This window comes from Lacerta agilis, chromosome 9, assembly GCF_009819535.1.
Source record: "Lacerta agilis isolate rLacAgi1 chromosome 9, rLacAgi1.pri, whole genome shotgun sequence".
Lineage (NCBI taxonomy): Eukaryota > Metazoa > Chordata > Lepidosauria > Squamata > Lacertidae > Lacerta > Lacerta agilis.
The window spans coordinates 48,623,682-48,636,386 of NC_046320.1; the positions used below are offsets into that span (position 1 = coordinate 48,623,682).

At 38.9% G+C, this 12,705-nt stretch overlaps 1 protein-coding gene across 1 annotated transcript in view; it reads left to right on the forward strand.

The window, feature by feature from the left end:
- The window catches only part of NDST4 (N-deacetylase and N-sulfotransferase 4), a 116,088-nt gene that overhangs the window by 12,889 nt on the left and 90,494 nt on the right, over positions 1-12,705 (forward strand). The window contains 1 exon segment of the mRNA XM_033160099.1: positions 6,380-7,638. Within this exon segment, the coding sequence (XP_033015990.1) occupies positions 6,658-7,638 (981 nt within the window). The 5' untranslated portion in view covers positions 6,380-6,657.

Sequence of the window (12,705 nt, forward strand, 5' to 3'; positions counted from 1 at the left end):
TTTATCTCTTTACAATGCTTAGAACATTTTAAGTGCAATTTGTGGCGGTGGTGGTTATTTATCCTGTGTATCACAGTGCTGATTGTGACTTCAGATTTACCACCACTTCCCTATGATACAGGAGGATCAGCTGTGGAGTGCATGGTATTAAAGCAATGCACACAATTTATACCTCATTAATGAGGTATGATTTCTGAGAGTTTAAGTAGAAGTAGTCCTGCAAACCTGCACTTTAAGAGTAATCCACAATAGTGAAACAAGACATTTGTCTCTTGAATGTGATTTTTCTTTTTCTAAAGCAACTATAAATCAAAACACTGGCGAGTTGTAAAGAGGAGAAAAAAATGTATGAGAAAATATTTCTCTTCCTATCTCACATCCTGATTTTGTAACCAGGCTGAGATAGCCAAACTGGCTACAAAGGACTAGACTTCAGTGGTCTAGTAATACCATTAATTGTTCCATGTGCAGCTTAACTTTAAGTGCATATCTTCCCTATTACAAATATTCTACATTCCTTGGTGAAACATTCTATTAGGACATATTGCTGCTGGGTGCGGTGTGTGTGGTCCAAAACTCTGTGGGGTTCCTATGTGCACAGCGGAACTTCTTCCAATCTGAGATGGCTCTCTTTCTTTTCCATGATGTGGGGATTCCTGTCACATACCCCCAAATAGTCCACAACTCTTAGGAGATAAAAGGACAGCTTCTGGTAATACAGAGCTCTGTTTGCACACTGGATCCCCTGCATGCTGGGTTGGGAAGTGCACATTCCAAATTCATATGCAAACCAAAACACAACGGTATTTGAAACGAATTATGCAATGTAGTTCTCCAGCCAAGTAATGTGTTCAAAAAGTGTGCATATAAATATACTAAAGCCTTTTCGGCTTTGGCCCCAGCCTGGTGGAACACTCTATTGGAGGAGACTAGGGCCCTGCGGGACTTGACATCCTCCTGCAGGTCCTGCAAGACGGAGCTGTTCCACCTGGCCTTCGGTCCGGACCCAGTTTGACCCCCCCTCTATGGGACCCTGTAAGTTACCTCTTTGGCCCTTTTATCGGCTCATGTGGGACCAACATGATGAATACTTGAGGTTCCCGACCCCTATGATTGTAAATTGTGGGCAGCCACTTAATTTTACCCTGATTATAATTTTTAAGCTGTATTTCAATCAATTGTTTGATTGTGTTTTAATGTATTTGATATTTTATGTTAGCCACCCTGAGTCTTGACTGGGGAGGATGGGGTATAAATAAAAAATTACTTACTTACTTAATTACTTACTTACATACAAATATGTGCTAGACAAAATAACATACAAATGCATTACAATAGGGGGAATTGCTTTGCAGAAATGTCTTTATACGCAAAATTGCATTTAAAAATGTATGTAGTAAAAACTGCATTAAAATGCAGGTGCAGTTTCATTAGGATTATCTTCTAAGTCACAAAAGTGATATGGAAATGTGGAATTGAAAAATGAGAAATTGAGATAAACCAAATGTATGAATTCCTTAATGTGTGTGTGTATGTGGGTATCTATTTCCCATTGCACTTATTGCTGGCTCTAATCCCATGCTCTTTGTAAACCCTGGCATATGCAAAGAGCTTGCAGGGGAAAGGAGATTTATATCATATCCCAGCAGAGGATATGTGGCATCATATGCTATCTAGTCCCAGGAGACCTGGCTACAGAATGGTGGTTAACTGCGTTCTTGAGTACTGTATGATACAAAAGCAATGGATAAGGATAAGTAAAGAAATGAGGGGTGGGAGACAAATAAAGTAAAAGAGTTATCTATCACATAGATAATATTTTTTCCTGTTTTGCTTTTAGTTTACCATCGCTGTTCAGTCACCAGCTGTGCGCCATAAAACCCGCTGAGTATGTGTGCATATTAATGCTGCTGTTTGAGGCTTTGCATTGCCTGCCTCTTTTTATTTTTAACAGAGCTACCTTAATGTTGCCTTAATGCAGGTCTCCTGGCTGAAAGAGGAAAGCAAATCATACCTCAGAAACTTGATTGTGTTGCTGGCAGCAGTACAAAAACAGCTGTAAATGTAATATATACTGTATGGACTTCACCAAAAAGCATTTGATAGTTACTTGCAAAATTCAATTAAATCAAATTGGCTCAGAGCAATGACTTGACACATGGTCCAAAATGTAGCCAAAACCCATTTTCAAATCCCAATGATACGCTTTAATGTATTGAGTTGTAATATCTTGGAAATCGGCTAGGCACTGGCCATAGTTTTGTTTCAATATTCAGTCTGTATATTTATTACTTAGGAGAAGAGAAGGGGTTCGGAACAGAATCATTTGGTTTGCAAATTCTGGAAACATGAGCATGGGCATAGAAGGGAATCATGGGACTGGGTCCTTTTTATAATGAAAGACCCAGAGATGAAAGAATTGTGCTCTGTGCCAGATGCTGCTCATCAGCCATCAATTTCTGGCACCAAACCTTCAACAGGTTTACTGTCACAAACTACAAAACACACCCAAATACACACTTCAAATACACTTTAGTCAATGCGAGAGCCACATGGACTCATAGCCAACCCTCTGGGAACAGCTGCTATACATGGTGGCATTCAACTAACTTTATGTTAGAGTAGACCCATTAGGCTGGATTCAACTAACTTGTTGCATCCATGGAACAAGCTTCTCTCGTGCAACAAGCTTGCCCTGCGTCTCCTCCACCTGCCCCCTGTGCTCCCTAAATTAGCTCTGGAGAGTTGGGGGGAACCTGCAGAAGAAATGTAGGGGGGATGAGGGAGCAATCCTGATGTGCAAGCAGACCTCATTCTGCACATGCACATCCCAGTTAACGCTACATTGAATTCCACCTACTGAAATGAATCGACATGGCTAAGCTAGGTCTATTAATTTAATGTTTCTACTCTGAGTGAAACTTTGTTGAAGACCAGCTATTACCTCTGACAAAAAGATATAGTCTGCAGCCTTGCACTTTGCTGCCTCTCAAGAATAATTGCTATAAATGCTCATAATCGGTACAATGGTCCTTGCATAATGAAACATTCACAATGGTCAAATAAATAACAGGAAACGGAATCTATCTCCCCAATGGTCCTCATCTTTGCATCCTTCTGTCTTCGATGGCTCAACTGCATCCTCAGCCCAGGCTTGAGAAGATAGGCATTGAGACAGAGGAAGGCAATGTGTGGCACAGGCATGCATGGGGATAACTGATCATTAACAGCAGAGAAAAAATTTCAGCTGCAAAGGCTGACTCCGTAAGCTCTTTCTGGGGATATGTGCAGTGCATCCCATTCAGTGGCCTCTGGCTAGTTCAACCACATGACAAACATCATACCTATATAAAGAGAAAGTATATGCAGTGTTGATATACTATCCTGAACAAAAGTCCATGGGATATAATGAATGCTTGAGAGTAGCTTCATCAAGGAAGTAGAGATAAGGGTCAATCTAAAACTGCAGGGTCTTGGGTATCTCTAAGCAGACAACTGGCTCCAGCAAGGTCTGGGGTTAAACTGAAGCCTTTTATCTCTCCCAAGTTCTGTCCACCCACCTCTTTTGAAGCTTTAAAGGGGTAGTCCTCTGGCCTAGAGCCTAGAACTCCATCAGCAATGAATCAGCTCCTACTCTGCACACTCCACAGGCACCGAGGAGCATGAGACCTATGGTGTTAAGGGAGCCAGTTTCATCAAGGGATGTCATCTCTGGGGTTCAGAGTTCAATGAGGTCAAGGGACTTGCCCATTAAATCTGAGAAGTGAGTGAACAGTGGTTGCTTTGCATTTGGCTCTTGAGATATCATCAAAACTGCTGAAGTACATTCCCATCTTGAAGGAATTGCTCCTTTCATCGTGGAGTTGAAATTGACTAGGGGTTTTGATTTTTAAGCCCATTGTATGTTTTGCTATTAAAGCAAAGGAGCTTCTTCCGATTTCTTATATAACTGGTGGAAGGAAGAGACTGTCCTTTTCACTGCTGTCCGTCACAATCTTTGCACAAAATTATCCCATCTTAAACAATGATATTAGACATTATTTTATTTCTGCTACAGTGACTTGAAAAAGCAGTGGTGAAATGGATAGACAAGAAACCCCCTCAATGTAAAGACGGAAAATAAGTAATTGTCATTTCCTTTAAAAATACACAAATATAAACACAGCTGGTCTTTGAAATTTGCATTTTTCTGAGTTTTGTAATACAGTTCTCCTAACAAAAATGTGTATGTTGTGCCTTCTATCTTCCATATTGTTCATAACTCCAAGGAATATTATGCTTTCAGTCACAAGTTGCCATTGTTTTCAATATCACCCTGCTATAGCCGTACTAATTTACAGATCATTGATACAATCCCACCAAAGTTAAGTGCTTTTAAATCCCATTAAGTCTAATGAGAGATTTTTAAGCATATCCTGAACACTTTCATTGATGTGAACAGGACTTAAATGTACTTAACTTTGACTAGTTTGTGCCATGAGCTGCTTTGAAACAGAGCAGAAACCTAGGAATAAGTCTGGCCTTCGTATTTCCAAAATTAGAAAACAGGAGAGCATTTAAAAATAAACCTGCATCTGTCAAGATGTTTCCTCATGATAGGGATTTTGTTAGCTATATTATCAATAATTTAATCCAAAACAGATTTTCTTTTTCACCAAATATTATTTCCATAGCTTAGAATTCTGGTGCCCAACTCACCTTAAGAGAAAGAAAGACAAAAAGGGAGAAAACATCAGCCTTCTAATTTCACCTGTTCTACTGGTCCAAAGTAAGAAATATTGTAAGTATGAACATGACAGCAATATATTATCTATGAGAATTTACATTATTGTTTTAGCAGTAAAGTCTCCAATCCACTTTTACACCTGTTCTTTAGAACGTTGCGACTCTAAGGTTGATTGAACAGCCCTTTGTTTTGTAAGCTGTCTTGGTAGTAAAAGAGGTGATAGCAATTCTTGTATGAGGAAAAATGGGAACATATTGCCCTCTAGTGTTGAAAAATATATAACTGGAATGAAAACAAATGAGATTTCATGTAAGAATGCTCTACTCTACTCCCCCCCCTTTTTTCTGGTAGCAAAAAATTCAAAAGGTTTTTTTTTGTTCTTGCTTGCTGTAAGGACCACTTATTGATTTGTTTAGGGACAGTGTATATACCTAATGAGATTGTAAAACCCAAGATGTGTGTGTGATTTGATGTACTCCAAAAGTGAAGTTGCTGTGATTTATCAGTGTCACCAGAGCTTCAAAACTGCAATGAACTCTTGTGGAGAATTTCACATGATCTGCTGTATCTGTCTAGAGCCTTATCACTTTGCACAAAGCACCTGAAAGATTAAAGTTAAGCAAGAAATCTATAAACATTGGGTAAATCATGATTATGATCTCAGTAATTAAGCAGCAATTGAACTGTTACTAGCAGTAGTAATATCAGTAGTAGAAATGACAGGAGCAGTAAACTGGTTATATGTATTATTACACTTTAGTAGGCTTTTTTGGGGGGAGGGGACTTTCCAGTTATAGATTCTAATATAGTAGGCTTTTTTGGGGGGGAGGGGACTTTCCAGTTATAGATTCTAATATTCCAGTTATACATTTTTATATATTGTCTCTGCTTTTGAAGCCTTATCTAGAAAACATATTCATCCTTGATACTCCACCTGTAAGTATGGGAGCAGTAATCAATAGCATCCTAATGCTGAGCAAGGTTAAGAGTGTAAAGCATTTTGCAAACTATAAGTATTATATAAATAGCCGTTTTAACATTATTAATGTCTCTTTTCTATATTTACTCAATTGTGTTTTGGGGGCCTGCCAAATCAATCATATACATGTATACTTAAAAGTAAGACCCACTGACTTCCATGAACTTACAATCCTATGCACGCCTACTCAGAAGTCCTATTAAATACAGCAAGCTTACTCCCAGGTAAGGACAGTTAGGTCTGCAGCCTTGTTTCCAAGTACATGTGTATAAGATTGAAGCTTGACCTATAAAAACACTGCAGTTATAATTGCCAAAGATTTCACTTGCTGAATGTTTGGTTAAGATTTACCTTAACCCAAAATACCTCTTTGCCATCATTCTGCTGTCCTTGCAATTAACCTTTGAAGTCAAATTATCTTAACTTTAATTCTGCTTTTATGTAACACAATTCATTCCGACTCTAATTACTATAGCATTTTTTTTAAAAAAAAATAGTAATGATAAATTATAAATATTTTCTACACCTAAATGACACCATGAAGGCATCCCACTGTCGTCATCTATGGTGGAATCAATAGAACTTTTTAAAAGGTGACTAGCTTATTTAATTAACACATTTTAATTGCTGTATGGATTTTTCTTAACCTACTCTAATTTCTCACTTTGTTGCAGATGATGTTAATTGTCTTCTCCATTGATTATTGGCAACTGGCGCATTCAGAGAAGACGGCTTCCAATATAGATTTCCAACTCTTTGGACTTCCAGCTCTCAGAGTTTCATAGTTTTGAACACCCCCCTTATAAATGCATTGCAATGGTCACATGAACGTTTGGAGAGTGGTACTGACACCATCACTTGGTCTGTTTATAATGGCACTTTAGAAGGACGAAGCCAATTGTTGTTGTTTTTCTAGTAACTAAATGAACAAACATAAAGTGCTGCAAAAAACATGAATCTTATTGTGAAGCTTCGTAGAAGTTTTCGAACATTGGTCGTTCTCTTAGCCACCTTTTGCTTAGCAAGCATAGTCATTTCTGCTTATTACTTGTATACAGGTCACAAGCAGGAAATAGCCCTCATTGATACCACAGGAGGGGCAGAGTGTGAGGATCTTAAACTCTTGCCCTACAGGTCAATGGAGCTTAAAACGGTGAAGCCCATCGATCCATCTAGGACTGACCCGACTGTGCTGCTCTTTGTGGAGAGCCAGTACTCTCAGCTCGGCCAAGACATCATAGCCATTCTGGAGTCAAGTCGGTTTCAGTTTCAGATGGTGATTGCATCAGGAAAAGGGGACCTTCCTCCACTGGCAGACAATGGCAAAGGGAAATACATCCTCGTAATCTATGAAAATATTTTGAAGTACACCTCCATGGATTCATGGAATAGAGAACTCCTGGAAAAATACTGTGTGGAATACAGTGTTAGCATAATTGGTTTTCATAAAGCCAATGAGAACAGCATGTCGAGCACTAAACTCAAAGGATTTCCATTACATCTCTACAATAATGCCGCTCTGCAAAACTGCTTAGTAAACCCCCAGTCTCCTCTGCTTCACATTACCAAAGCCCCAAGGGTTGAGAAAGGCCCATTACCTGGTGAAGACTGGACCATTTTCCAATATAATCACTCCACTTATCAACCAGTGCTTTTAACAGAATTTCAAGCTTCCAAACCATTCCCAGTATCACTGCCTAAGGCTTCTCTCTATGCGACAGTGATTCAGGACCTGGGACTTCATGATGGGATTCAAAGAGTTCTTTTTGGAAACAATTTGAACTTTTGGCTGCACAAACTCATTTTTATAGATGCCATCTCTTTCCTGTCAGGGAAGAGGCTTACATTGTCCTTGGATAGATACATTCTTGTTGACATCGATGACATCTTTGTTGGGAAGGAAGGGACAAGGATGAATGTTAAAGATGTGAAGGTAAGACAAGAGTGAATGGTGAAATCTCTTCTCAGCAATACATTTCTGACACATAAAGCATCAGAAGGCTAGTTTGCAAACACCCACCAATCCTTTCACTCAGGGGTGGAGAACCTGGGACAACCATCCCTGATTTTGCTGTCTGAGGCTGATGGGAACTGGCATCCAACAACATTTGTAGGACCACAGTTTTGCCATCCCTGCTATAGGTGTTTAAAGGATGGAGGTTAGGCATTTAAGAGTGGTAGACTCGTAATCTGGTGAACTGGGTTCGCGTCTCCGCTCCTCCACATGCAGCTGCTGGGTGACCTTGGGCTAGTCACACTTCAAGTCTCTCAGCCCCACTCACCTCACAGAGTGTTTGTTGTGGGGGAGGAAGGGAAAGAAGAATGTTAGCCGCTTTGAGACTCCTTCGGGTAGTGATAAAGCAGGATATCAAATCCAAACTCCTTCCTTCCTTCTGCCTGTTGTAAACCTATCCATTCTCCAAACTTCTCAAAATACCATATGAGTCCTGCCTCCAATCTGATCTTCACAACAGCCTTGTGAGGTGGGTGAAGAAGAAGGATCTGATTAGCCCAAGGCAAGCCAATGAGCTTCACAGATGAATGGGAAGCCAGGTCCCATCAGTCCCTGTCTGACACTCTCTATCCAATACACCACACTGATTTGTGTTTGTATTTAGATTAAAATGTCTGAATTTATTTGCTTTCAGTTAGAGGACTTGTCTCTAACATTTCTGCTAGGGTAAATTTTGAGGTAGGAAGCTGATAAATCATTCTATCAGAACTACTTGTCCTCCACACCTTAGCAATGATCATCAGGCTAGTGGACCAATGCTTTTGCTAGTAAGAATAGCATCAGAAGGGGGGCAAACACAAAAATAGTGAATAAACAACTTGGTCATCCAAGGGAGCTCATTGAACTTTGTATTTAATAGGCCTCAATGCACCCATGGACCACTGTGTGAAACAATTAAGTGTCTTTGTACTAATAAAGTTTGCGTCCTGCTAAGACACTCTTGTTGGCTTGAAGGGAAATGTTCTTGGAAGTTATGTCCAGAGGAATCCTCAGGGAAGAGACTGGGCAAGTCTTACATACAATTTTGAGATTAAAAATAAATTAGCAGGACTAGCGATATACCTAATTAAATCCTCCCTGGGAATTATCTAAATGTATCTAAATATTGAATTAATCATCATTATGGGAGCAAATACCACAACCATTTCCCCATTTCAGTACAGAGAGATTTTCATTTATGGATGATTGTTCACCTTGTAAATACTGTGGTTTTTCCTCTCTCTCTCTCTCTCTGATATATACAAATATATACACAGTACACATATACAAGCATCCCCTTTGATCTTCTTTTCCTCAACTGTTGTCCTGGCCACAATTCCAAGGAAATCAAATCATAAAGATGGTGCATGGCTCATCAAACGTTTACCATTTGATTTCTTTGTTATTCAGGCCAGGACAACAAGTGGCGAAAAGAAACCTGAAACTCCAGCTGTTCCCTAATGAATCTGACAAAGGCCCATATAAGGTTTCATAATGAGATACTTTGAACCACAATCTTAAAATGTTGCATCGCTTAAATAGAACAATCTGCTTTCTGAATAAATTGTTTGTTTTCTTCTGTATATATGGATTTGCAAACCTCTCTCTTTGTTTTTGTGGAGTTTTTTTTTTTTTGCTTTTCCACCCAATGCATAGTGTCTCAAATAACCCTGATGTTAGGAACTGCAAAAATAAACAAGAGGCATATCCAGATGCCCAGCCAAGTCCAGAGGATGTTCTTTGTTTTCATTGGGGTGTGCATTTAATAGTGCATTCCTCATTCTCAAGCCCAGCAGCAGGATCTTTTCCAAGATTTTTCACTTTGAGCTTCTGACAATACTTTTTCCTGATGAAAAAACCCCAGACAGAATCATATAGAACTTGGGCATCAAAATGATGGTTTTCTCCAGCATAAGCTATCCATTAACCAAGATATGCTGAGGCTCCTGTCTGGGCATATCTGCTTTCTGGGGTTTGGTGATTAGAGACTTAATAGGACCTTTTTGGTAGCAGCACCTTAATTACAAAACTCTCTCACTTAACATACTTGCCTGGCACCATCTTTGCTATCTTTCATGCCCCAGGCAAAGTATATCCCATTCTTTCAAATGGTATTAGAAGATCTCAAATGCTTTTTAGTAATAGGTCATTCATTCATTCATTCATTCAGTTGCTAGTTGCTGTTTCATGTGTGGGGTTTTTCCCTTGTTATTTTCAGAAGCTGCCTTAATGCCACACCTAGTGAACAATAGAATAAGCAGACATACATACATACATACATACATACATACATATGTGTTTGGGATTGTTCTATTTTTACAGAACTAGAATATTTCCAGTGGAAATCAAGTCCATCAGATTATGGTGGCTTTCCTGGTTATATGCAATATTGTATCACACTTCTCACTTCTGTTACCATAACAGCAGACTTGCAGCCTCAATGTAACTAAATTTACTTGGAAGAAAGTGTCATTTGTTGCAGTCAGATTTCTATAATTAATTGCACTTAGGATCCAATCTTATAAACTATCACTCCACATTAGAGTTCCAAGAATTGGGGGCAAAGTAGAAGTGATGAGGGCAGCCATCCACATGCCTGCCTCATTCACATATTATATTTATTTGCATGTATTTATTATTTTTAAAGCCACCCATCAATAGATATTCTTCATGTGGCTTTAAACAAAACAACATAAAAATGCAAGGAAGACTAAGAGAAATCAACAATAAATAATAAGACAACAACAACAACAACAACAACGAGACAACATAAAACAATTAAAACCCTGGATGAATTAAAAGGTGCTGACATGATCAGAGAGGGAAAAACCAGGTGAACCTCTCTGGGAAGGTGATTCTGTTCCTGGCATGGCTGCTCCTATGCAGGCTAATATTTGGAGTATTAATTTTTTTTAAAAAAACCAAGCGAGAGAATATGAAACTATATAACTCAGACATTACAGCCAACTATGTATTCAAAAATGCTTTCTGCCATAAAAAAAACTTATTTCTGCAGTGATTCTGGGCTATAAAATTTCTGGTCTATGTAGGTTTCTCCATCACAGGAAATGGGGAGCTCACAGACAGATTTCTCTAGACATTTTGCAAAATCAGGAGATATTTTCATATTACTAAAACTTGTATCAGAATTGCATTTTGAGAAACTATATGCCTTCCAGAAAATTTAGCAGGTTCTTAAATGTCACTATATTTTAGGTGAGCACTTTGTGTGGCTTAAAGGTGTAATTTAAATATATTTTTCATTAGACGGTTAAATGACCAATTGCATTTGGTGAAGATTATCTGAAAGTTGATCACTTTGTGGTCTCAAAATGCTTATGGTTTAACCAAAATGGATGTGGTATGGACTTTTGACTTGAGCTAAGGTTATGGTTTGCCAGGAAATAAATGCCTATGAGATATGACCATTACCCTATGTTAGGGTTTGACCAGGAAGTGGGGGGTGGGGAGTGCATTTGGGGTTCAGATGCAAAAAGTGGTTGTTGAACCCTATCCCCCACACCTATTGTATCCTAATCCTTCTTCCAAGGAGCTCAGCATAGAATAGATGTTTCTATCTATTTTATCCTCATGAAAACTCTGTGGGAAAGGCTATGCTTAAATATTGTGCTGGGTTAAAAGTGAGCATCATGGCTGAGTTGGAAATTGAACACAAATCCTCCCAACTCCTATTCCACTGCAGACTCTCTAATAAACACAATGGGTCAAATAGTATTAACACTACAAATAATCACTGATTTTAGGAACCAAAGTTCTTCCATATGACTGTATGGAAAGCAGAAGTTCTGGAGAAAAGCACTGAAGGAACAGCATTCTAATCTTTTAGAGTTCTTTGAGAGGAACAAAAAGCTCATGGATAGGAGTGGTGAAGTGGGCGCTGTCTCCTTGCAATTTCAAAAAGCTTGTGATGCATTCCTTCACCAAAGACTCCTGAGTAAGCTTAGAATTCATGGGGTAAGAGGGTGGATCATCTAATGGATCAGTAATGGCTGAAGGAAAGGAAGCAGAGAGATTGAATGAATGGACCAATTTTACACAGTAGGCGTGTAAGTGGGCTCCCCAAATGATTTGTATTGGGACTGGTTCTTTTGGATTTTGCATCTGGCAAATGAGGTTCAATGGTAAAAGTTGTGCTGTTCAGGTTAAGTTCCTTTATTTCTGGTTTGCTTCATTCACAAAGTTTGCAGCAGAAAAACATGGCAGCTATCACAATTTTCTCTGCACTCGATGGATGCATGCATGGAGTAGCCAGAGGCACAGCCTTAATCCATTTTGCTACCTGTGATCAATACCTCCCTATTGATAAAAGATGTTTGCTGTCAGAAGGGAGGATACCTGCATAATACAACAGCTTGAGATTAATCAGTATCCTGCATTTAGCTTTCAGCAGAAGCTTCTGATTTTTAGTGTTTTATTTTATTTGCTTTCAAATAAGATTGGTTTCTCTAGGTATTTGTTAATGAGTCATTTACAGGCCATAGAATTTTAGAGTCCATTAGTATCCAAGCCAAGTTCTTTCCTAATGAACATTATACAGTACTGAAAAAACAAAATCTCAGTGATTGGTTTACAGTAAGGGAAAACTACTGAGACTTAGGAAACTATCAAGACTCACAGAACTGAAAATCAGTTTGCATGACCTTCCCCAATGAGTTTAAGCAACCTACTCTGCAAGGTAAGGAAAAGGTCATGAGGAGACAAGGAGAATGGATTAAATCTAAAGCATATAGAGCTGTGGTTTATGTATTTCTGGCTGCCTAATGCTCTTTTATTTAAAGATTGTTCTTTTCTGCTGTGCTCAAACACTAATACCTGATTTAAATGTTCAGGAAGGGTCGGTGGTACAATCCTCACAGGGCTATTTCATCTCAGGATACTTGGAGAGAGGGCTGCTCATCTGAATGGGTCTCCATGATAAAATATCCCTGTGCATGAAAGGAAAAATGAAAACATCAAAATTCTAGCACAACAGCCTTCCTTACCTTT